A 25,736-nucleotide genomic window follows, 5' to 3' on the forward strand; every position below is an offset into this window, starting at 1 on the left:
AGTGTCCCTTTCACAGCATTACAGTCCCCCAGGGGGTTATCTTGAGGAACATGGGCTACCTCTCAAGTCTAGCAAACCGGATTGTAGTGGTCACGTACCTCGAGTGAAACTCGACCAGAGCCTTGTAAAACAATTCCTGAGACCCCTCCTTTCCGACAAGGCTCGGTGGCCTTTTGAACTTCTACTGGCACTCGGTCAAACAGTGGTCTTCATTTCACGTGCAAAGCACATGCATACTGGGTAAGAGGAAACTGGAAAGGAGGTTAAGAAAACGCCACCCAAGCCTTCAGTGAAAAGTTGTTTATGTTGAATCCAAACAGATGGTTCTCCATTAAAGCCTCATTTGAGATCATCTGAAATGATCCCAGTTACAATTTTCTAGCTGAGGAGTGCATGTTAGGTTCTGAGAAAAGGATCTGGCTGTATCAACTGTTATTACCCACCCGCTTAGTGCACGGCTAATAAAGTGGGATGTTGGAAAACTGTGAACGGCAACATAGGTTCCGGCACGCTGAATTGAAGCTCTTTTGCAAGTAATTAAACAGCATGGTACCACTTCGGGAGCAATTTCCTGCTAACCGTTTACTGCCAGTGCTGGCGTGGCCCCAGTCACCGTTTTGTTATCTCTGTGAAATTATGGCCCTTTTTATAATGTTCTAATAATGACTGAGAGCACATGTTGTTAGAGGGTGAATGTTGTCTGAATGGGCATTGGATTCACATTCTCCTCACTGTCAGCTAGCTAACGCAAATGCTTAGGCTATCTGTGCCATCTTCCCAAAAAATGGAGGAGAAAAAAAAGATTAAATGGCCGCTATCTCGGAAGCTCTAAAGCTTCTCCCGTGAAGAGCTATCCACGGTGGTGTGTAATCGTGGGAAACTCAGAGGGGTTGAATGGGAGCAAGCGGCCTGGGGTAATTGTGTGCACGAGAGAGCCAAGCCAGAGTAGGCAAGTGGCTCTATCTGAAGGGATGGTTCCCCCTCGGCGGGATGATCGCCGCACGCTATCGGCGAGAGATGCTAATCCTGCTGTGTGGCATAAAGGGATTTGTTCTTATTCTTATTGGGCTCGCCATGGAGCATCCCGGGGCGATTGCTGTTTATCTTTTCCTGTCTTTTCGGTTCCCCTGGGTTTTGTCCTGGAACTTCCAGTGCCTGTTGTCTCCCCCCTCCCTCCTCCATACCCCTCTCTCTCACACACCTCCCCTGTCGATGCTAGGCAGCTCACATCTCTCCGTCTCTTTCGCTCTCTCTCTTCACCCCTTTAACTGTGGAAACAGCTGCAGCTAACTCACAACATCCACTTCAAAGGGGAACAAGAGGCGAGAACAGGACTTTATTTAGAAATGTCGACGGCAACTTTCCCCTCACACACGCTTTTCGATGGACATCAGTTGTCTTTTCTTGCCGCTTAAAAAAAAACACATTCATATAGCATTAACAGGCAGTAATTCGCCTTATCAGAGGATTGCTCGAAACATATTTTTGACAAGCCTATCGCTCCCTTTCCGGCAACTCAACATCCCTCCTTCCCTATCTGCTCCCCCCTAGATATTTTGCCCGCGTGTCACCCTTGTTAATGGATTTTTTTTTTGGGGGGGGGGATATTATTTTGGTGCTGTAAGCTGCATGCTTAAAATATGAGTGACAGGCCTGACTCATGTGCGCAGAGAGAGAATTGTGTTTTTAAAAGGAATAGGACTCCAGAACAAAGCCGTTCTGCTGCAAAACTGGCCTACTCTATTAACAACATAAGCATGTTACCACCCACACTCCCAACCCCTTCTGCAAATAAATACACATGCTGGTAAAGCAAGTTCTCTAAACTAAAATGTCCTATTTCTCTCTCCATCCCTCTTCCCTCTTCTCTTCTCCTCCTAAGAAGATAGATGAGGAAAATGAGGCCAACTTGCTGGCAGTGCTTACAGAAACGCTGGACAGCATCCCAGTGGACGAGGACGGATTGCCTTCGTTCGAGGCCCTGGCAGATGGGGACGTGACCAATGCCAGCGACCAGAGCTGTCCCTGCACCCCCGACGGTTCGCCGCGCACCCCCGAACCAGAGGAGCCCTCCTTGGTAAGACCCTGTTCCGCCCCCTCCCCCATCCCCCAGCACACACCCTTCCCTTCACTCCCTTCACCAGAGCCTCAGCCGGCACCAGATAAGGCACTATGAGCGAAGCCAACCGGTGACCAAAAATGGCTGTGTGCCTTGCAGGCCTTCAGCTTTGGCAGCCCAGCCGCCAACCCACATGCCCCCCTTGTGCATGTCTGTCTGTCTGTGGGCTGAGATGAGCCATGATTCAGATGCATGGATGAAAGAGCAAATCGAATTGATCAGTGTTAGCTGTGAGGTGCTAATTACATTGTAGCGTGCTAGCTGCGCCAATGTAATGATACATGCACAGTGGTGGGTCTGGAATGGGTGACACTATGCCACAGGCCTGAAAATCAAGCTAGGGATGTAATGAGGAAAGGAAATCCATCTCATCTAATGTCAGTGGCCATACTAATCCCAAAACCATCATTGGTTTCCTGATGAAGGTTGGTCATACTGGTGTATTTGTTGCGAAACACAAAACATGACTACAATAACCCCTTTGATTTGGCCTTTCCTGAGGGGGTTTGACCTGGAATATTGTTTATTTTGTTCAGTTATAGTCCGTTGTATTTTACGCTGGCTTCTGCTTGACCAACCTATCCACACTAGTAAAGCACGGCCGTTGTGTACCCCAAAACACCTGCCCCGGCAATATAGTTTCTCATTGACTTGTCCTCTTAACACTGTAAATAAACAGAAAGAAGACCTGCTTGATAGATAGTAATGAGCTTTGTCTTCATGAGGGCTTCTGTGTTGTTACAACTACACCAAGATAAATCGAACATCCTCAGTCAGACATTTACAAAAGCGTTGACTATCTCCGATCGCTTATTTGAGTGAAATGTTGAAATTTCAGAGGCAACGGCAGTTTGCGTAATCTCTACTCACCCCTTTTTTTTTTCTCTATTCTCTCTCCCACCCCCCTTTCTTCTCTGTTCTGTGTGGGGGGTTTTCAGCTGAAGAAGCTCCTTCTGGCACCCGCAAACTCCCAGCTCAGCTATAATCAATACATAGGCGACAAGGCACAAAACCATGCAGCCAGCAACCACCGGATCAGACCAACACCTGCTGTTGTCAAGGTAGCTACCCAGTCGCACCGTTCGCTCACTTCAAAGGCACCGCTTCCGGAGGGCCCCTCCATGTTTGTTTACCATCCCTGCTCTCAGATTTCTTTTCATTGCCGGCCTTGGAATGTGTTAAACTTCTGCTCCACTGCAGCCTCGTAATAAAAACAGGCTGATTGCCTGTTCAGCTTTCCAGGCGAGGCATCGGGACTGTTGTCTTATTTAACCCCCCTCCCCGTAGAGGGAATGGGTTTTCCATTTAGATGAATGTATTATTTTAGTGGGTGTATAATGGGCACAGGAATACAAATTAAGTGAAGTCGGTGATTCCAGTATTTTGCTGTTTGCCGCATTTCATTGGAACATGATGAATGCTCTTGAAGATTCAATTTTTATTTAGTACGATAGCACATAAATAATACATTCGTTTACTCCCGCTTGTTCGGAGAAACTACTGAAAAAGGTGCGCTTTGTAAAAAAAAATAATAATAATTTGGAATGCATTGGTAGCGTTGTTGTCTAGTAAACAGCGCATATGGGAGCTGTTGTGTTGTGCACACACAGAGCTAACACATCCCTGAAAAGTCTATTTTTAAACTGTTCCTTTGACTCACCCACTTCTGGAGCATGGAGCTATGAGGGCTCCCCCAGGACAGGGGATGAGCGCACAGAGCTGCTGCGGTGCCGCTCGGGGGCCACGCAATTAAGATGATGGGCGGGCGGCGCTCCCACCACCGCCTCCCAAACAGTTGGGCCGACCCGTTGTGCTGAGCCTCACTCTCTCTTCCTTATTCTCTTTTAACTCTTTTCTTTCTTTCGTTCTACCTCCCCCTGCAGACGGAGATCTCCTGGAACAGCAAGCCGAGGGGGGGCTGTCCGCAGCAGAGCCGTCTAGTGAGGCGCCCGTGCACCGAGCTGCTCAAGTACCTGACTGCCACCGACGACATCCTCCTCCAGACCAAAGCCAGCGACGCCAAGAGCGCCTGGGGGGGTGGTGGCAAAGACAAGGGCGGCCTGCTGGGCGCCTCCTCCTCCACCTCCTCGTCGCCGTCCTCCTCCTCCACCTCCTCCTTCTCCTCCCTCTCCTCCTCTTCCTCCTCTATCGCCTCCAAGAAGAAGTCGTCCTCGTCGTCCGTCGTGTCGCAACAGCAGCAGCAGCAGCATCACCAGCGAGGTGAGAGCCGGGCTGCTGGCGAGTGTAGTGTGGCTGGTGTGGGGGCTGGGAAGTGGCGTCGTTGCGCTCATGGGGCTGGTGGCACTGAGGGACAGTCCGAACCCGCGGCGGCACCCGCTCCTGTCCCCCCAACACGTAGGAACGGCAGTGGCCATGCCCGCCCCAAACTGGAGCGCAGGCCGTCCAGTGAAGAAGGAAGGCCGCCAGGTCCGCAGCCTGCGGTGGACGCGGGGCGCCTGGCAGCCGCTAGGTTCATTAGGTACATGCATTCTTATTCTCTCCTTCCTAGAGAGACGGGTCAGACAGGCAGCTGTGGGCGTTGCCCTGAGGTGGGCACTGCCACTCAGGCTAGCGAGTGCTGGGGCGGGCATGGCCGTGGTGCGGCAGCGCGTAGGCACATCACAGTGACCATAAAGAAAAGAGAGGAGGAGCCGGGGCATCCGTTGCTTAGCCAGTTGCTGACCTCCAAGCAGAGGCCCGCCAGCTATCGGGCCCACTTGCTCCTGCCCGCTACTACCCCTCAGCCCCGCAAGAGCAGTTCATCAAGAATGAGCTCTGGAGTCCTGGAGAGGGATCAGTGTCCCAGCCAGGCTATTGAGGTGGAGGAGAAGTACAGAGGCACTGTCAATATCAATCCCTGCAGCTGGGGTTTCAGACAGGCCAAGGAGCCTGATTCGGACCCCCTGTTGGCCGAGAGCTTAGGCCTAGGCAGCTGGGTTAGCCAGTCAGACCAGGGGCTAGATTTGGGGCTGGAGCTGGGCTTGGGTTGGCCGGAGGTTGGCCTGGTGGAGCAGGCTGGCTGTTTCGGGGAGGAGGTCCGCGATGATGATGCCATGGGCAGCCCCATGGCGCTCTCACTGGGCCTGCCATGCCCACTCTTCCCAGATTCTAGAATTCCAGACCCCACTCCCTCCGTCACACAAGGGCAGCAGCACCTACACATGCAGGCAGTCTGCAGGCACCCCGATGACCAGGGCCTCCTGTTGTTAGGTAATCATCGCTGCATCCCCGCCCTCTCTCTCTTTTCTCCCTCTCCTGCTCTAACCACTTTCCAGTTTGACTACACACTAACCCCTATGCTAATTTGACGCTAGCTATCACTCCGAGAACAGCAAATACATTTCTAGATGTACCATCTATTCCAAAATGTATTCTTTCGAATTGGTACAGACCATTGTCTCAAGATTGACATAAGGGGAGGTGGGAGAGGGGTGTTACGTGTTGATACATTATGGCATCTGTTAAATCAACCACTATCTGGCTGGATCAAGCTGAGTGTTCTGAATGTCTACCTAGCTAGTCTCGGCAGAGTACTGCTCTAATGTCTAACTGAGCTTCAATCTTTAGCTGCAGTTGGAGACAGCCAGAGCCTCAGGCAACTGCACAAGCTTCTTCGACTCTCCTTTCTTCCTCTGCTTTCGGTTCCAAATGCATGCGACAATTACTTCATGGGGGGAGGGAGGGAGGGATCACCACCTCCCATTGCCATGTGTACTGTTTGTGCCGTTTTCTATTTTGTTTTTCGTAGTTTTCATTTTTTGTATTGAATGGGATATCTGGGTCGAACGGTGTACTCTGAACACATGTGCCAATGCCATCACTTCATCCTGCCTCACAGAGTGAACAGTCAACCAAAACAAACGGACAGGGTCAATAGAGAAAGCCTATTGGTTATTTGCTCTTCTAAACCAAGAGCAAGAGAGCATATTTCTAATCGTACTAGGTTGGGTTTTGTAACATAATGCCCGAATCTGAGATCAATTTGCAGATTTGGACCTGATCTCTTCTGCCTCAACTTGTTATCTAATCTAGTTAAATAATTACCCATGCTCCTTTGTGTTCTGCAGCCAAACCAACCACCTTGCCACTTCCTTTGACCCCAGAGTCTCCAAAGTAAGTGCAAGAGTTTTTCAACATTCTACATAGACCAGAAAACAACAAAAAAAGAACAAAGACAAAGAATTAGCACCAAGAATGAGGCATTTTGTTAACTCTCATTTCCATTTCTAAGATCACAAAGCCCTTTTATTTAAGTCACGTTTTCCTGTGTGGTGTAAAATGCTGTGTTCAATCTCGTTTGTCTCTCAGTGACCACAAGGGATCACCGTTTGAGAGCAAATCCATTGAACGCACATTGAGTGTGGAGATCTCTGGAACCCCAGGTAAGCATTTCATGTGTTTTCAGGAAATGTATGAATGAAGATCTTCCATATATGAAGGAGTGGGGATTGATGCAAATATTCACAAAAATGACAGAGAAGCTCGCCCTGCTTTGTAGTGGTATAATGGAAAACCCCAGTTCTCTCACTAAGCCAGTTAGGGGTTAAATTGCAGTCACTGCCTCAAGGCTTTTCACACCATCTTGATAGTTTCATAAAAGTTTAGAGTTCAAGGTGAAGGACTAGGACACACGGTGACATTTTTTATATGCCTCGCTATTGATTAAGCTTTCCAATCTCCTTTGGGTTTATTAGGCAGATCCCCCTTCTTCTCTCTGTGAAGAGTTAATATACTGCCTCTCTCTCTCTCTCTCTCTCTCTCTCTCTCTCTCTCTCTCTCTCTCTCTCTCTCTCTCTCTCTCTCTCTCTCTCTCTCTCTCTCTCTCTCTCTCTCTCTCTCTCTCTTTCTCTCTCTCTCTCTCTCTCTCTCTCTCTCTCTCTCTCTCTCTCTCTCTCTCTCTCTCTCTCTCTCTCTCTCTCTCTCTCTCTCTCTCTCTCTCTCTCTCTCTCTCTCTCTCTCTCTCTCTCTCTCTCTCTCTCTCTCTCTCTCTCTCTCTCTCTCTCTCTCTCTCTCTCTCTCTCTCTCTCTCTCTCTCTCTCTCTCTCTCTCTCTCTCTCTCTCTCTCTCTCTCTCTCTCTCTCTCTCTCTCTCTCTCTCTCTCTCTCTCTCTCTCTCTCTCTCTCTCTCTCTCTCTCTCTCTCTCTCTCTCTCTCTCTCTCTCGTTTCGATCTTAATGCTCTTTGACTGTGATGCTCACCAATACATCACAGACAATTGATGTCATTATTATTATTTTAATTGGTTTTGCCACGTAATTCAGTTTCGACCGATATTATCTGTGTCTCTTTTTTTTCCGTCAGACAGTCTGGTAATTTGATTAGAGACATGGGAAGGTAATGTCCAATGTTAAGGCTTGGTATTTATGGGAAGGATGACATTTTCCAAACGGGGTCAACGCGGGGTGATTTTTAGTAGTATTATTGTCATTATCTCTGTGTATTCTATACTTATTCATTAAGTGTGTCGGTGAGAAGCTACAGACAAAAGGTAATTAAAAGCCAGACGAAGAGAATGTCAGCCAAAGCTAAAACACCAGGCTTCAGCAGTTCTTCTCTCTCCCTATGTCTCCCTCTGTCTCTCTCTCTCTGTCTGTCTCTCTCTGTTTCTCTCTGTGTATGAATGTGAATTATGCAGGTAATTATTTCAGTACCCCCCCCCCCTTCCTTCCCTGAGATTAATCATCCCAGGTCAATAAAAACAAAATGGATGCCCTTTTCTTCTTCTTCACAATGTATTGCCTTTTGGTATTCATTTACCAGATTGGAAAATAAAGGGCCCACGATGTAAACACACCAGACACGCCCCGACACGCAAGGTGACGTTTTGTTTGGGAACGAGGACCAATAGGTGCCATCTCCTGTGTTGGAGAGGGTGTACATTTGTGGGACACCAATGCACCAATGAGGGATCCTCCAATTGACCTCGATCCACTTGCCATTTAATCCTGTGTGTATATGAGCATCAGAGGTCAGAGGGGACACCCAATGGGAATTAAGAGCTGTGGAGCAATCAAACTGTTCATATTTCTTGATTTTTACTGCGTGTGGGTGTGCCTCTGACAGCAGACCTAAACCCTGTCCCATTCTCCTCGTGTCCCTGTGCTCCTGCTCCAGGCATAGTTAATAAAGACAAACTCTGACCCCACTGCCCTTTGCAGATTTGGGATTAGATATTAGGGAAAAGCAATTAGAAGGGAAAAACTTGTGGATATTGAGCCCCTTCCGCTTTAGGATTAGTCTAGTCCCGTGCGGTAAGCGACTCGGGAGCGCTGGATATGGAGAAACGGGGGGGGGGATGAAATCCCTGTGATCCCTTGAGTTAATGTCTGCTCAATGGCCCCCGCTTGAGTAGATCTGGAGATTATGCTTCTTTAATTGATAACCGAAAGGAGCTAAGCCAAAGGGGGAGGGGCCACCTTCAGGACAGGGAATGTTCCGTGGCAAGGAGAGACATTTTTATATCTTTATTAGGAGTTGTAATAGTAGGCCAGTAGTAGATAAACATTTCAGCTGGAAACTTTTCCATGACATGGGGTGAAAAATGCTTTCTTTATTATCAGTAGTGATGATAGTAGTAGGCGTAGTAGTGCTAGTAGTAGTACTAGTAATAATACAAGGAGAAGCCTGAGTTGTCGTCATAGTATGATTATAAACCGCTAACCGTACACTCTAGCATCTTTTTGCTATGGCCTAGGCCCTTGGTTGTTATTGTTTTGTCACTGAGGTAAACCTGAGGCAACCCCACTACTCCGAACGAGCCCACAGATTTGACTGGAAGGACTAATCTCCTCTCACTAATAGATTTACTCTGCACTGTGTTGTCTTTAATTACAGTATCTCATGACACTGGGGTTTGGGTCTATGTGTTGCTATTTGCATGGCTTACCGCAGGATCAACTCTTTAAGCCCCGAGTCAGAGTCATTCGGTTGGAAGTCTCTTCGCAATTTACAGTCCGGACAGAAACAGATTAGGGGGGAAAAAATAAGAAAGAGACAACAACAAAAAATGGCTATATGTTAAGTGTTTGTGTCTGCCGAGCATCCATCACCAACCGGTTTGACTGAGAGGCGCATATTTATCGAATTCTGATTTATTTTCGACAGCGCTAATGGCTCCTAGTTTAGGACCCTAGTGCGCATTGGCGAATCAGAAGTTCCTCAGGCACCACCCTTCCCTTTTCATCGCTCTTTTCTGTTGGCGTAATGATAAACATAAGCCCTCTTTCTCAGTTCTCTCTCTGAAATGCTGCATCAAGTCTCTGTGTCTCTATCGACGTTGCACGTCTGACTGTTAAAGTGGGACGGCGGTTTGCGGTTCGGTTTAATGTCAAATCCAGATAATAATTCCAGATGATAAGCTGGTCGGATTAGACGGCCCAAACTCAGGAAATGGCCCCGAAACTCAACTTGTTACGTGTCAGTCTCGCTCTTTCTCTCTCTCATTCTTCCTCTCTCTTTGTGTCTTTCTCCCGCTCTCTCTTTTCTGACTCCGAGCCGTCCCATCAAATACTCTTACACTGGATTTCAAACTAATAGCTGTCACTTGGTCCAATTCACTGCGACGGAGAGTAATGTGCGTTCATGAAAATGTGCAAAGACAGGGAGCGTAGGTGTTCAAAGTGCCTAATATACATTCCAGAGAGGGAGGCCGTTCGCGGTTATTGTGTGCCTGTGTCCGTGTGAACGTGCATGTGTGGCTGTCTGTCTGTGTATTAGTCTGGAAGAGCAAGACAGGCGGTGAGAGAAAGCGAGATGATGAGAGACAGAGAGAGACAGAGAGATTGATCCAGAGAGGACGACCGGCAGGGAGAAAGGAAGGGGAAGAGACAAGAGAGAGGGAAAGGGACTGCCTACCTAGCGCTGGTTGTTTGTGTGTGTGCATTAACAGTGCCATAAAGCAGACCCATCTCAGGAAGTCCCATATAACTGCCATCTGTCGGCCTGTAAATCTGTCAAGGGGGGGTCAGGTTCGGCACGAGTCACGGAGAGGCAGGCGGGATCTGAGAAGAATGACAACCCATTACCCCGGCAGACAGTGAGCTTCCATTACCAGTCAGACATCTCCCTCGCGCCAAGCCGACACTATCGTATGACAGCACAGTGGCACGCCATAGCAACATGTACCTCCGAATACTGACATATCTCGCTACCTTGACTGGCAGTAGAAAGAGGGAGCCTGAGCTATAGGAGACTTGTGATAGATTTTCAAAACTGAAGCCAAAGGTCTTTGCTATTTTTAGGCTACATTCGAGGGTTCAAGTCGAGATGCTATATATTTTCGAAGGATGATGTATTCTAGTTGTCCGCTGCAGATGTGTGGCTTTCTCTTCTTCCTGAACAAGGGATTGTCCAAGGTCAGGGAGGGAGGGAGAGATGGCGGAGGTAACCGAGCCATGTAGCAGCTCCACCATATTAAGTTACACAGAGCATTACATGAATCTGTCAAGATTGCAATAAAATACGGATCAGGATTAGGAGCGGGAATGAAAGTGAATATTTTAATCAAGCCCCTGTGTTTATCCCACTGTCTATAAACAGGTTGTGGGGAGTGGAAATGGAGGGGGGTGTAGGTGGAGAGGTAGAATGCATTATAATTCCATTCTCTTATCAATCCTTTCTCTTTCTCTCTCCTTCCTCTCGCTCTTCCTCTCTCTGTCTCTTCCTCTCTCTCTCTCCAGGTCTGACACCACCTACCACGCCCCCCCACAAAGCCAGTCAAGAGAACCCTTTCAAAGCATCACTCAAAACCAAGTTGTCTTCATGCTCCTCGTCTGCCCTGGCGTGCAAGAGGGTTCGGCTGAGCGAGGCGGGCCCCTGCGGCCCCCCAGCCATAACCCCGAACCTAGGTGGGGGTCCCTCCAGGAAGGGCCCCGAGCAGACTGAACTGTATGCCCAGCTGAGCAAAGCGTCCACTGCCCTCCCCAACTCGGTGGTCACCGCAACGACAGGGGGTTGCCAGGAGGAGCCCCGCGGCTTCAGCGACCACGACTATTGTCAGTCGCCGGCGGACAGCACAAAACGGGACGCTGACGCTAATGCGGCTAACGCAGCTTATGCTACTGTTACCATGACGACTACTACGACAACCCCTCTGATGCCCAATCCGGTCATGGCGGAGGACAGGCATGTGAAATGTAAGGACTCAGCCATGCCACCCTCCTCCTTTTCTTCTTCCTCCTCCTCTTCTACATCTTCTCCTACATCTTCATCCTCTTTGGCCAAGCAGCTGCAGCAGAGCTCTTACCCTGTGGCTACGGAGGCTCGGGGGCAGGGCGCTCGGGGACAGGACCGGACCCCCACCACCCAGACAAGAACACCCCCACCACAGACCCTAGATGGGGACCAGCATTCCACCAGCAGGAAGCAGCCCCTGCGAGACCAGGAGATCCGGGCGGAGCTCAACAAGCACTTTGGCCGCCCCCAGCAAGCCATTTACAGCCAGGATGAGAAGGGGGGGGAGTTGGTGGTGGAGGAGGGGGGGCAGGGAGGAGGGGAGAAGGTTGTCGCCCCGCAGGAGTCCGAGGAGAACCCTGCTGGGGACGAGTACTACTGCAAGCTCCCTGGTTCTGGTTCTACTGGGTACCTGCACCCGGGTCCCCCGCCCTTCCACGAGGAACTTGAGCTCCAGGACCGTGGCGTGGAGGGGCGCTACCTCTACCCCTGGGAGGGCACCCCCCTGGAAATGCTTTTCGAGTCCTGCTCGCCGTCCTGCTCGCCGTCCAGCTGTTCCCCCTCACGGGGCTCCGTCTCACCCCTCTCCTCCCTCCTCCTCTCCCCCAGACACTTTGTCTGGCCCCGTTCGGGCTCCCCCTCCTCCCGTTCTCGCTCCCGGTCCCGCAGTTCCTCCTCCCACCACCGGAGGCGCTCCCTCTCCAGCTCACCCGACGGACGCCTCTCCTCCAGGTGAGTAAAGCCTCAATCTCTTCTCACCGTGTCTAGGTTCCCATGTCCATACTACGTCTTGCCCAATAGTTTCATTCTAAGTAGTATGCCAGTGTGGATATCGGAACACAGCCAACTCATTCCCTCCTGCTGGGTGCCATTTCCCCTCTGTTGTTTGAACGTTGTTTGAGCGTTGCCTAAAGGTTGTGGGCGGCTCTGACAGTGTTCCCGGCAGGGGGTGGACAGCTCAGTCGTGTCAACAGGCCTCCTCAGCTGTCAGAGACGTGTCAGTAGAGGATAGGCCCTGTGCTCTGAGTCTCTTCAGTCTCCCAGTATGGGGCCTCCTTCAGCTTCAGCTGCTTCAGCATTCCCAGCTTGAGCTAAAAACATTGGGGAGACTCATTATATTCCACAGGAAATAGGCTTTAACAATAGGAGAGTGTGGCAGGGTCAGGGAGAATCCTTACTGGCTTGACTACTGGACAGTGGATTGCAATTGGCTGGTGTAATGAGGCTAGCCAAGCTCAACTCTCTCTATAGACTTTACTATAGAGCAGAGGCTGTATGTATCACTCTTCTTAGAGTAGAAGTGCAGATCTCAGAGCAGGTCCCTCATGTACATAATCTTATTCACTATGCTCTAAAAGGCTAAACTGATCCGTGATCAGCACTCCTACTATGAGAAGCTTGATACTTACAGACCGACAGTTCCACTGGGAAATACCAGACAAGGAGGTTTGGTGTGTTAGTCATGTGCTATCAAAATGGTATATCTGAGAAAGAGGCAACTAGGAAAATGATGAAGCGACTGAGGCGCTGGGCTTTGGTTGCTTCAACGTTGTCAAAGCCTCATTTCCCATGGCAAGGTTTTGTCTCTCTCATCTCCTCCTCTGTTTTCCTGGGATCTCTGTTTGATGCAGTGCATGTTGTTTTAAGCTGCAGCTGTTGTTTTTGCTGAGCGCCAGGCGAACCCCCCTTTGTCCCGGAAGATGAAAGCCAAATCTGGGAAGTGAGTTTATTTCTGGACCCCCCCCCTCTGAAAACAGTGTGTATTATCACAGCAGCTCGAGAGAACTACATTTCCCATGGTTCCCTTTGATCGGAGCAGAGTGGGTACTGTATGTTTTTTTTTATTTTTAAGGGTTATAGGTACCGAGTAGGACTACACATATAAGGAGACTTTATCAGCGAGTTTGCATTGAGTGCCTTGCAAACTGGATAGACTCTTCGTTCACCTCCCTCAAGCTCATAAGTGAGTTTAAGTTTGTTTGCTGGGTTAATGAAAGGTTCTCAATGGAGGTTAGCTTTGACCTCTGTTTTGAAGTCCTTTACCCTTGATAAATCACTCACTCGGATGACTATCACCAACCTCGTGATACAGTACACAGAGAAAGTCACAAGGTTTCTAAGGATGTCAGGGTTGGTACTTGAAAGAAGAAAAACGGGGGAAAAAATAACCACATAAAAGGTGATGACTAAGTTTACCGGGGTAAAAGTACCTCAATCTCAAGAGCTCACTCAAGAACTCGAAGGGAAACAATTGCAACAAATCCATTTTTCTCTCTCTCAAATCCTCTCGACTCCCCATCTCTCTTTCCAAACTCTCGTCTTCCTTAACTCTGTGGACGTTTGACCGTTGCCTAGCCTCTCTCCCTCGATCATCCAAGTCTGCCTTCTTCAGCATCTGTTCAATAATTAAGCAATGAGAGCGTGTACTCTGTGTAGGGCTACTAGCTTTAGAGTTAGGCCACAGGGCCTAAGGACCTTCCCCTCATTTAACATAGATACGAGGAGCATGTATATACTGGCCCTGATGGGGGGAAAAGGTGAGAACATCTCCCAGCTGCACTGTGCAGAAGCAGAGTCTAGCAAGTCAAATTCAGTAGAACTAGGAAAATGTGTTAAGAACAATTAGCAGAATATATTTGGACTTTTGGTTATGTGTTTTTTTTTATGGTTAGATTTTACACTGTGACTGTCTGTCATCTTGCAAGAAAAGGCTATGATTTAGGGATGCCAAGGTACAGTGACTGGCATGTCTAGACAACATTATCTGTTTTTCGAGATACGCATTTCAGATATGCACACATTTTTTAAATATCCTGGATGATATCTTGATGATTAATGTGCATTCCGTTTTTTGCAGGGTTCGTCACAACATGGACTCCAGCACTTACCGATCCAGGACCCACAAAAGCCCTCACTCGCAGTCTCGATCTCAGTCCAGATCCCCCCTCAGCCGCAGGCCAAGGTAAGGGTCCACCACATTCCCTTACACTAAACCAGGGGTAAACAGCTCTGGTCTGATGATCCAGTCCCTGCAGTTAATGCTTGTTTTCATCCTTGCCTTTTAACCAACAACATGAATTGTTTGAAAACCAGCAGGATTGTGGAACCCCTGTACAATGTCCTTATGCACAAACACAGGGAGTGTAAAATGTTGACAGTCACTCCTCGCTCCAAAATGATTTGCTATTGATGAGCCAAACGACACCAGGAAATCCCCAACTCTTCCCATCTTCTCCAATGCATGGACAAATCTTGACGAGGAAGTTGAGAGAGAAAAGTTGCACTTCTTTCCCTCCGGACGAAGCCCTAACTAAGCAGAAAGTAATGACGTCAAGTAGTGCTGACAGTGGCAGCTGCCCAACTCCCAACTGTACGCCTCTACCGCTATCCACCATCTCCCGCGGGCCTCCTGTGGGATCCATAACCTTAACAGCGGGGAGGAGGCATCTTCTTATTAATGCGTTTGTTTGTCTCCCGACCCCTCTGAGAAATTTAGCCCATCTCGTTGGTGTTTTTTTTTCTGCCGATACGCTTCATAACTGCTGGCGTCAAATGGAAGGGCGGATGTTGGAAGGGCGGTGGAGGACAGTGAAAGTGATGGGTTTCGTTTGGTCCCTCCGCAGGTACGACAGCTACGAGGAATACCAACACGAGCGTCTGAAGCGGGAGGAGTATCGCCAGGACTACCAGAAGAGGGAGTCCCAGAGGGCCGAGCAGAGGGAGAGGCAAAGTGAAAAAGCAATAGTGAGTTCCCCTGTCATTCTTCTTATATTCTCTCTTTTCTGATCTTTCTCTCTCTCCCTCTGCTTATCTCCTTACGTTCCCACCCACCCACCCTCGCTCTCTCTTCTCCTCTCTCTCTCTCTCTCTCTCTCTCTCTCTCTCTCTGCCTTTCTCTACACTCCCAACCACTCTCGCTCTCTCTTCTCCTCTCTCTCTCTCTCTCTCTCTCTCTCTCTCTCTCTGCCTTTCTCTACACTCCCAACCACTCTCTCTCTCTCTCTCTCTCTCTCTCTCTCTCTCTCTCTCTGCCTTTCTCTCTCTCTCTCTCTCTCTCTCTCTCTCTCTCACTCCCAACCTCTCTCTCTCTCTCTCTCTCTCTCTCTCTCTCTCTCTCTCTCTCTCTCTCTCTCTCTCTCTCTCTCTCTCTCTCTCTCTCTCTCTCTCTCTCTCTCTCTCTCTCTCTCTCTCATCCTTCCATCTAACAGCAGCCTGGCATTAATATCTCCCAGCTGTACCCATCGCTGTCTCACTACCTAGACAGGGCAGACAGTTGTGGGCCCGTGGCCGTGCCTCCTGCCTACTGTTCCTCTCTAATGAATGAATACATGCAAAGTGAGTCACTGAATGTTTCAGGGCTCCACTCGTTTCCTCTTTATCTCCAGGTTGTGTATTTTTAAAAGTCTCCGGCATCTGGGAACGGTGTCAGTTCTAATTAATCACACCACAGGGGCACATGTTAGAAACGGCAAGAGTGGGAGGAGGGATAAAAAGGGAAATTCACCGCCAAGGCAATGTACACTTCAAATAAGGAATCTTTCCAGTGATCTAGTTTTGAATTGAATCAAAGTGGGATGAATATCAATTCTCAACCCCTCTCTCTGTTTAGTATTGCACTCGTTTGGAACATGCTAACAGAGACTGATAAAGGCACATGTCAAGTAATGCACACACGCACAGCTTTAGACGAGACGGTTATGGGCAGCAAAGCCAAGCTGTCAGTAGAGGTTTGGGAGGCAAGCGGATGTGAGGGCCACACACACGTACACTGACTGCCAGCCTTGGGGTGGAGTCCTGCACAGGGCAGTTTTTGTTGAGCCGCACCCGCCCCATGCCGGCCACATCAATTCTGAGCTTCACCCGATACCCGACATCAGGACAGATTTTCCTCCACAACCCAACCCATCGGCATAGAATTGTTCTGAGAGCCGATCCGTGACCCGACAAATATCAACTTCTAAAAAAAATACGATGACTTCATTTGTCTGCGTGTCTATTCAACATTTGGATAAAAGAAAACCATGCCATTAGTAAAGAGCAATATATTTTATTTTCACAATGAGATGCAGCATATTGACAACTCAATCGTTCTGAAGAAAAGGGCATTTTCATTAGCCATCTTACCTCCAGAAAGTCTATAACCGACATAACAAAACCTTTGCATTCAATTTTGTTTAGATATTCAAAAAGTTTAATTGAAACTTAAATCAACAATTCCCAGAATCGAATATAGGCTGCAAAAATAGATTTATTTAGTTTGCTATACTCTAACTTTTAACAGCCACACAGGTTTAAACTTGATATGGTCTAAATGAACGAAAACCTGAATTAACATTATAAGATGATTTATATTTTTTTATTTATTTAACTAGGCAAGTTAGTTCAGAACTATTTTTTTTTTACAATGACGGCCTACCCAGGGCAAACCCGGACGAAGCTGGGGCAATTTTGCGCCGGCGTATGGGACTCCCAATCACTGCCGGATGTGATGCAGCCTGGATTATTAACTGATAATCAACTGAATTAGCCTATCGTAAACAAATATGCTTTGCAGGCTGTGTATCCATCTACCGGTTTTGTGTTTCAGCACCACACATATAATGGACAGTTCCCTGATTCGCTGCATGTGTGGCTGGTAGCCTGTCTGCCTTACCATTCACCGAATGGAATTTGCGACACAGTGCCAAACAACATGGTCATGGGTTCGTAAAAAAAAAAACCTTGATTGTTTCCTACCTGCAGTATAATTGTTCTGAACCGCAAGCCGACCCGCGGGTTGAAAGACTATTGTCATTCCACCCGGCAGCTTCTTTTGCTGGTCAAACATAGGGACCTGTGGATATCAGACCCGATGCAGGACTCTACCTTGGGTGCCATCTTGGAAAGCCGGCATATTTATCAGCTGTCAGGAATTAAATGACTAGTTCCGCAAACTGTATGTGAAGAAGAGCCAGAGAAAAATAACACTTATGTCTTGCCATTGAGGATGCATCCCAAATGGCACTCTGTTCCCTATATAGTGCACTACCTTTGACCAGGGGCCATAGCGCTCTGGTCAAAAGTAGTGCATTACATAGGGAACAGGGTGCTATTTGGGACAGAGCCTTAGTTTAGCTTCTTTGCGGAGGTGAACTTTAAGTTTTAGTACCAGGCAACTGATTTACATGTATAAGTTACCAGTGGCCTGAGGTAGCTTTCAAAATTTGAATGGATCCCAATAGACTTGCCCCAGTAATGGCAAGTAAATGAGTGAATAAGTAAATAATACCAGTGATACAACATAGCCCTAAAGCTGGCTCTACATTATATGATTAGCAGACGCAATTAAATTGCTCCCAAAAACATGATTGCAGCCTCGTGCTTTAGGTCCAAAATTATGCCGCTGTGACCTTTGTGTCCTTTGTGGTTCGAGGAACATTGTGTGACCCCCCCCCCCCACCACTCCCCGGCCTCCTGTTGCTCCTGATGGTGTTTCGTACAGGTTTCTCTAAATGGCATATTAACTGGAGCCTACTGTATGGCATAAACAACTCATTAACTCATGTTCAGACGAGCTATGGAAAGAGGAGGAGCTATGGAAAGAGGAGGAGCTATGGAAAGAGGAGGAGCTATGGAAAGAGAAAAGGCTTCCTTCTGATATTTGTCACTGGATTGAAAAAAGATATACGGTTCAATATGGGCCAGAAACAAAGACAGAAAAGACAAGTGAACGAACAGGTAGATAAGACGATCGCTAAAGCCTCTCTGTCCTATCGGATAAGAGGAGGTATTTAGCACATTCCAACCAATCAAGGAGGAACAAAACAAGACGGGAGCAACAAAAAGGTGGCCTCACGTCAGCGCTCGCCACCGGGTGTTCCGAGTAGTTCATTACGGCCACCGAGTGAACCTGAAGGGAAGGAAACAGGATGAACGAGAGGGAAGTACTCCTCCTTTATCTCTCTCCCTCTCTCTTTCTATCCTTTAATGAGCAGGAGGAGAGACGGGTGGTGTACGTGGGGAGACTGAGGTCCGACAGCACGCGAACCGAGCTAAAGCGGCGTTTTGAAGTCTTCGGCGAGATCGAAGAGTGTGCCGTGAACCTGAGAGATGACGGGTAAGGCCCCGGGACGGTGTTCGCGTGTGACGTGCGTGCATGCGTGTGTGTTGGCTATATAGGGAGGTAATAGGATTCATTGTGATACATTGTGTCCATTCATTCCTACCATCTGGGTTAGGTGGAACACGGAAAAGCATCATCTCTTTCAGGGCTTTGCATCGACTTCTATGTCAATGTCGAGTGGAGACGCAGGGCGGGATGGAGCTGTATGCATTCCAATCATGTTTTATTCATCTTATCTGTTCCTAGCCTACAAAGAGCCCTACAGATACATTTTACTGTATAAATAAATAGTGTGGATGTCCACTAACAGAGGAGGCCCTGACGTCGTTTTTTTATTCCCGACTGCAGGGACAATTTTGGTTTCATCACCTACCGCTACACTTGTGACGCCTTCGCTGCCCTTGAAAACGGACACACCTTGCGCCGGTCAAACGAGCCCCAGTTCGAGCTGTGCTTCGGTGGACAAAAGCAGTTCTGCAAATCGAATTATACAGACTTGGGTAAGTTCTGCTTTGTTGTTGCTCGGGAGAACCCCGGAGCCACGGCCAATACAGGCGGACTGTCAAAGGGAGGGATGGAGGGGGAAGCTGTTGAAAGAAATAGGCTCAAGTGACGCCTTTTAAAATGAAAGAGCATATATTTACCCTTACCCCCCCCAGACCCCCCCACCACCACCCCCAAGCTTTACAATTCACCTTCGAGGCATCACGGTTCTACGTACCAGTCCAGGAATAGAACTGCTCTTTTACCGCCACCCATATAGGAGTATATCTCAAGGAATCGGGAGGCCTTCTTCCATTCCATTGCTCAAAGCCTCTATCTTTCTACTTAGTCAATGCACAAGTAATTGGAAAGATGAGCGCAAGATTCTTTAAAAGCTTATCTGTGATTTGTTTTGATACCCTATATACAGTGATGTATAGTTTATGCTCTGGTCCTCTTGGAGGGTAAAGAGAGGTAGATGGAAGGAGAGAGGGAGGGGGAGTGGGGTGGAGGGGGGCAAGGTTAAGTCCCATCAGCCCATCCCTCCTGGGTGAGCCTCCATCTGTTGCCAGCTGTTGTGGCGTTCAACAGAGGAAAGACCTCGCTGTGGTACCTAGCAGCGTGTCATCCACTGAGAGAAGGATGAAGGGTTGACGGGAGGGAAGGGGGGGGGGATGAAGAAACGAGCCTGACAGCGGAGGCCTGATTGACTAATAGTCAGCCATCTCTTCCTCGTGCGACACTTATAGACAAAGACAGACAGAGGCTCGGGTTCTTAAGACGGCAGCCCTACAAAGTGCCATCGACATAAAAGCACGGGTAGAGCTAGTCGATTCATCTGAGGAAAAGGTACACAACTTACACATGCATGCACCGAAAAAGAAACCTCATCCGCATGAAAGACTGGACTCGATGTTCAGATGGACTTGGTGCCGGATGACGAATATGACAATTGATAAAAAATATCTCTGCTTCTCCCTCGACAGACGCCGATGTTGAGAACAAGAATAGAACATGGCTGGTCCATCCTTCTCTTTCTCATCCTCTACCTATACTATTGTCCCAGTATCAATAAGAGGGTAGACATTTTGGCATCGATGTTTAAATTGTCAGTCAGTCCACCAAGATGTATGCTGTCCTGTGTGGCCATAAGAGGTAATTTGCTCCATTTGATGATGGAGGTTAAGATGCAGAGTGGGGCTTGTACAGTTGCTCCCATATTCCACTCGCCATTCATCCCTTGACAGAGAGTGAAATGGGGAATGTTTAATTTAAAAAAATATATATATATTTCACCTTTATTTAACCAGGTAGGCTAGTTGAGAACAAGTTCTCATTTGCAACTGCGACCTGGCCAAGATAAAGCATAGCAGTGTGAACAGACAACACAGAGTTACACATGGAGTAAACAATTAACAAGTCAATAACACAGTAGAAAAAAAAGGGGAGTCTATATACAATGTGTGCAAAAGGCATGAGGAGGTAGGCGAATAATTACAATTTTGCAGATTAACACTGGAGTGATAAATGATCAGATGGTCATGTACAGGTAGAGATATTGGTGTGCAAAAGAGCAGAAAAGTAAATAAATAAAAAACAGTATGGGGATGAGGTAGGTGAAAATGGGTGGGCTATTTACCAATAGACTATGTACAGCTGCAGCGATCGGTTAGCTGCTCAGATAGCTGATGTTTGAAGTTGGTGAGGGAGATAAAAGTCTCCAACTTCAGCGATTTTTGCAATTCGTTCCAGTCACAGGCAGCAGAGTACTGGAACGAAAGGCGGCCAAATGAGGTGTTGGCTTTAGGGATGATCAGTGAGATACACCTGCTGGAGCGCGTGCTACGGATGGGTGTTGCCATCATGACCAGTGAACTGAGATAAGGCGGAGCTTTACCTAGCATGGACTTGTAGATGACCTGGAGCCAGTGGGTCTGGCGACGAATATGTAGCGAGGGCCAGCCGACTAGAGCATACAAGTCGCAGTGGTGGGTGGTATAAGGTGCTTTAGTGACAAAACGGATGGCACTGTGATAAACTGCATCCAGTTTGCTGAGTAGAGTGTTGGAAGCCATTTTATAGATGACATCGCCGAAGTCGAGGATCGGTAGGATAGTCAGTTTTACTAGGGTAAACTTGGCGGCGTGAGTGAAGGAGGCTTTGTTGTGGAATAGAAAGCCGACTCTTGATTTAATTTTCGATTGGAGATGTTTGATATGAGTCTGGAAGGAGAGTTTGCAGTCTAGCCAGACACCTAGGTACTTATAGATGTCCACATATTCAAGGTCGGAACCATCCAGGGTGGTGATGCTAGTCGGGCATGCGGGTGCAGGCAGCGATCGGTTGAAAAGCATGCATTTGGTTTTACTAGCGTAATGCAGGGCCACTGGGAGGTCAGTAGGTCATGGCAGAGGGAAAAAATAACATGTTCTTGAAAGGAATGAAAGCATTATTGTATATTTCCGAGGTCCTTGAGAAAAGACATGGAGCGCTAAGACAGCTAATCAGTCTCTCGGAATGAAAAGAAAGACCTTCGTTCTGCTTCCTCTCTTTTTTTTGTGGGAGAAAAACTAGTTCAGGCTATCCCAAACTGCCCCGTGACGGGAGTAGGAGAAAAAGGGAAGGCGAAAAGAAAGAGAAGAGAAAAGCGTAGTGTCCAAAGCAAGGGAACTTGAATAATGTCATGCGGTAGCGACCTCAGTCCCTCCTCTCAATCTTGCCCGGCGCGCTCGTCTCGATTTTTTTTTTATTGTTGTTTTCCGAGACACTGTCCATTAGTTCTAAGTAGTGTGCGTGGGTATTTTTCATCCGTCAAGGTGTGCGGCATGACACAATCCACCCTTTGGCCATAGCATTAGATCACGACTGGCATCTCCAGCTTGCCATGGTCATTCCCATTTCTCAAGCTCTCAAAGTTTGCCGCAGCCTGTGTGTGGGGGCCCCATTTGTGAAGCTGTCTGCCACGAGAGATAAGACACTTGTTTATTATCGCGCTGACCATTCAAAATAGATGCCTCCGACCACTCGCTCAGTTTGGGATTTTTTTGGTCACTCGGTGTCAGGAAAAGCTTTATTTTCCACACTGAGCATTTTAATCATGTAAACATTGTGTCTAAAGACCTCATTTCAGGAGAGATATGGAACATTGGAGGGGAGTACAGATAACTTTGGGACTTATTGAAAAGTAACAGATGCAGATGGGTTCTTTGAGATTGATGTAGAGGTGCCACTTGCCTCGATCTGTGAGACAGGTATTTTGTGTCCAGCGACATTTTGTGTCCAGACATTTACAATACACTTTAGTCGTTTGGCAGACGCTCTTATCCGGGGCGACTTACAGGAGACCACTTAGGTTGCTTAACACTGATGTCAAAATGAATCTCTGGTTTCAGATTCCCATTCTGACGACTTTGATCCAGCCTCCACTAAAAGCAAGTATGACTCCATGGATTTTGACAGCTTGCTGAGAGAGGCCCAGCGCTGCTTGAGAAGGTAACATGTGCTCCAGCAGCCGCTGTCTACCAAGAGGGATGTCTTGATACCTCACTAATGCTTCTGTCCTTTGACTACGAGAAGTTTTACACTCTATGTAAGAGAGTATATAAAGAGGAATCTATATATATATATAGACCTATATATATATATATATATATAACAAAAAGTATATTAAAAACAACGTTTACATGAACATAGCTGCTGAAGAAGCTGGGAAGAGACAGTACCTGGAAAGCCAGTGAATCCTCATAACGCTGTACACAGATGTGTGTGCTTTACTGCTGTACAACAGTCAGTGAAAGACAAAAACATTCATGAGATTTTTTTTTCTCTCCAAGCACTACAAAAACCCAACTATGCTTTGAGTGGTGAAACATGTGCAGCTCGTTCAGTCTTTTTTTCTTTTTGTCCTTGATTATTCTTTGTTTTTTTAAATCTGGTGTTTGGGATGTGGTGTTACGTTATTAACGAGAGTATAGGGAAGAGTATCTTGGAGGCTCAAGATAACGTTGCTGTCTAGATTTTCAGGACAAAAAAATGTAGCCCTGTATATACAGATATTATCAAAAGGAATATTTTTATTTTGTGTACATATCAAACAAAGTTCTTTATTTGTTACAGCTATGCACTGTAAAATGCAGCCTTTTTAAAATGATGAAGACATTTTCTCAATTAAAGAATGTCGATCTGTAGTTATTACAATGATGTAAGACATATTGTACACCTACATGAAGTTTAGAGGACATGACATGATTGTAAAAATGTGTAGGAGGCTCATTTTGATGGAGCATGTGAACAAATTTCCTTTTTTAAGAATTATTTTGTTGGGGGAAAAAAGTTAACCATGTATAGTTTTATCTGTTTATAAAGTTTCTCAATCAGTGTTTTTCCGTATACAACAAGTATAAAATGCATTTTTAACGTGTTTTTTCATGATTGTAATGAAACAAACCCCATTTTTAATAATATTTCTGAAACAATCAGTATATATATATATATATATATCAATTCATTTTGATTTCAATGCTTTTTATGGTTCTCGTTTTGATAATTTTACTCTCAGTGAGAAAAGACTACTACTAATGTTTAATCTGTTTAATCAGGATAAACCGTGCATATTTATCTATTTATTTTAATATTTGAATCAAAAATATTTATCCTCTCCATCTCACATGGTGTACCTCACACATTTTTGCTATTTATATTTTTATTTGATTTTTGTTATTTCACTTACAATCAGTGGGTAAGGTGTACAATAATGTGGGAATATTACATTCTATGCCTTTCAGAAACAATAAAAAATCAATTATAATCTCCTCGACAGTGGCCCATCATGAGATATGCTGCTCATTGTCCAAGTGATTTCTGTCTCCACAACAGTGGTTTGCAGCCATGACAAAATGTCTACCACATTATTTTCCTTTATACACCGTAGAACATGAAGCAATAAAATGATTTTCCAGGTATTTTTGTTGTACCACACTGTAAAAATCTGTTTCGTTGCTCCACACGCTTGATTATGTGAATGCCAAACAAAAGTTTACAATTTTCTTTCCTGAATTTAAAAAAATCTTGTATTTGATGTACAAAATATATATATATATATATATATATATATATATATATATGATGATAATAATATTGACATTATTCACAATAATTACAAAAATAATAATAATATAAATGAAAGAAAAAGTATATAAAAAAGCAATAAATTATTTTTCAAAGTTGTATTTTAGCTCATATTGTTGTGTGGTTTTGGACCCTGACCCATTACCCAATCGCTGGCAACATACAGGGATTCCATTCCAGTGTCTTAGCATGGTCACATGACCCTTATCACCCAATAGAGAACACTTACAGAATGTTTTGCTCAACACTCGTGTTTGCCCATTTAGTGTACGTTCAGGTCTGTGTGTTTGTGTAGAACATTGTGGCAACTGTACAAATGTAAACTAATACCATGGAAAACACACTGTTAAAACTGTAGTGTTCAACAACAAGCATCCTAGCATCAAAACATTTGTCTGTGTCGCGCATGGCTATTAAATGATGACAGCCGATACAGCGCATAGTACTTTTGGATATCAGGCTCTCCTTTCTAAATGGCACTACTTGAATGACATCTTATAAGCCTAGAGAAACTACTCAATACTGCATGGAGCCGCACCATTTTCTATTAGGCGCTGCTGCCACACAGTCCAGATACCACAGCACCTTCAACGTGACATTAAAGGTAACCTTGTGCTTTCTGGTGCAATTAATATCCTGTTTATAGTGCAAGCTAAGTAACAAGAAAAACCAGCCTACATTGCAAGAGGTAGAACTCTTTTGTATGAAAGCTTCGCTGATCACAGGCCACCTTTCATGAAGTTTGACTTGTGTAGATGAAAACGAGCTAATTTCCTTGATGCAGAGGCAAAATCAGTGGTGGGGAAATCTCCCCGTCCACCTGTATTTCAACATATTTTTTATTTTATGTACAGCGCTTGGGTAATGGTGTCGCGTCCCATTTGATAGATGTGGCTTTAATCATTGTAATAAAAAAGAAAATCTGCTTTGTAAATCGCCTAGAGTAGTAATATATTATAACACCTTATGGTCCTCAAAATGTCAACTGTGTCAGACTTTTTAACAATGTGAACTACTGAGGAATTTGCCACTGCTTAAACGTTTGTTGGGTGATCATGTTTCTTTTGGAAGGACAATGGTGTGAGCGTGTGTGTGTGTGAGCATGTGTGTGTTTATAGGCAGGTGTGTGTGTGTGTGTGTTGGGCAGAGGGGGGGTGGGAGGGGGCGGGGGTATTGCTTTGGGTTGTTACCTGTTTGTGTCCTATCCACGTTGCCTTCTGCCGAGTCCTTACCGATGCCTTTGTGGTTCTACCTATTGTATGACTTTCTTGTGAATTTTGTTTTTATGTGCAATTCTCATCAGCCTCACCATGCCAATAAAGGGAAATGTGTTTGAAAGAAACTCACCTGGAACCCTCCTTTCATGTGCCTCTTTTCTTTACCGTCTCATCCCTCCTGCTTCCTCTCTCATTGTCCTGGTAAGACTGTGTTATTCAAGCATCACTGTGAGCTATTTAAAAATCGGCACTGCATGACTGTAATGGCGTGTCCTCGAAGTCTACCCCTCCATGCGAACACTGACTATTGAAATGCAGTGCCTTCAGAAAGTGTTCATACCCCTTGACGTATACCACATTTTGTTGCGTTAGAGCCTGAATTAAACATTTATTAAATCGTTTTGTCCCCCTCACCCATCTACAATACCTCAAGCTAACAAAGTGAACACATGTTTTTAGAAATGTTTTCAATGTAGTGAAAATGAAATACTGAAATGTCTCATTTACATAAGTATTCA

General features: G+C 46.4%; 1 protein-coding gene across 6 annotated transcripts in view; it reads left to right on the plus strand.

Moving 5' to 3' along the window:
- Positions 1-25,343, plus strand: part of LOC118368762 (peroxisome proliferator-activated receptor gamma coactivator 1-alpha) — a 47,624-nt gene extending 22,281 nt beyond the window's left edge. For 2 of the 6 annotated variants that reach the window (XM_035753130.2, XM_052497196.1), the window contains exons 3-13: positions 1,883-2,077; positions 3,058-3,180; positions 4,003-5,329; positions 6,187-6,232; positions 6,428-6,501; positions 10,797-12,021; positions 14,147-14,251; positions 14,913-15,033; positions 18,264-18,385; positions 18,740-18,891; positions 22,267-25,343. In XM_035753130.2, the coding sequence (XP_035609023.1) occupies positions 1,883-2,077; positions 3,058-3,180; positions 4,003-5,329; positions 6,187-6,232; positions 6,428-6,501; positions 10,797-12,021; positions 14,147-14,251; positions 14,913-15,033; positions 18,264-18,385; positions 18,740-18,891; positions 22,267-22,370 (3,594 nt within the window). In that variant the 3' untranslated portion in view covers positions 22,371-25,343. The remainder of the gene's footprint in view (positions 1-1,882; positions 2,078-3,057; positions 3,181-4,002; positions 5,330-6,186; positions 6,233-6,427; positions 6,502-10,796; positions 12,022-14,146; positions 14,252-14,912; positions 15,034-18,263; positions 18,386-18,739; positions 18,892-22,266) is intronic. The other 4 variants (XM_052497195.1, XM_035753137.2, XM_052497197.1 and 1 more) reach the window with 4 other exon arrangements.
- Positions 25,344-25,736: the final 393 nt, after the last annotated feature.

Source organism: Oncorhynchus keta, chromosome 35 (genome assembly GCF_023373465.1).
Source record: "Oncorhynchus keta strain PuntledgeMale-10-30-2019 chromosome 35, Oket_V2, whole genome shotgun sequence".
NCBI lineage: Eukaryota > Metazoa > Chordata > Actinopteri > Salmoniformes > Salmonidae > Oncorhynchus > Oncorhynchus keta.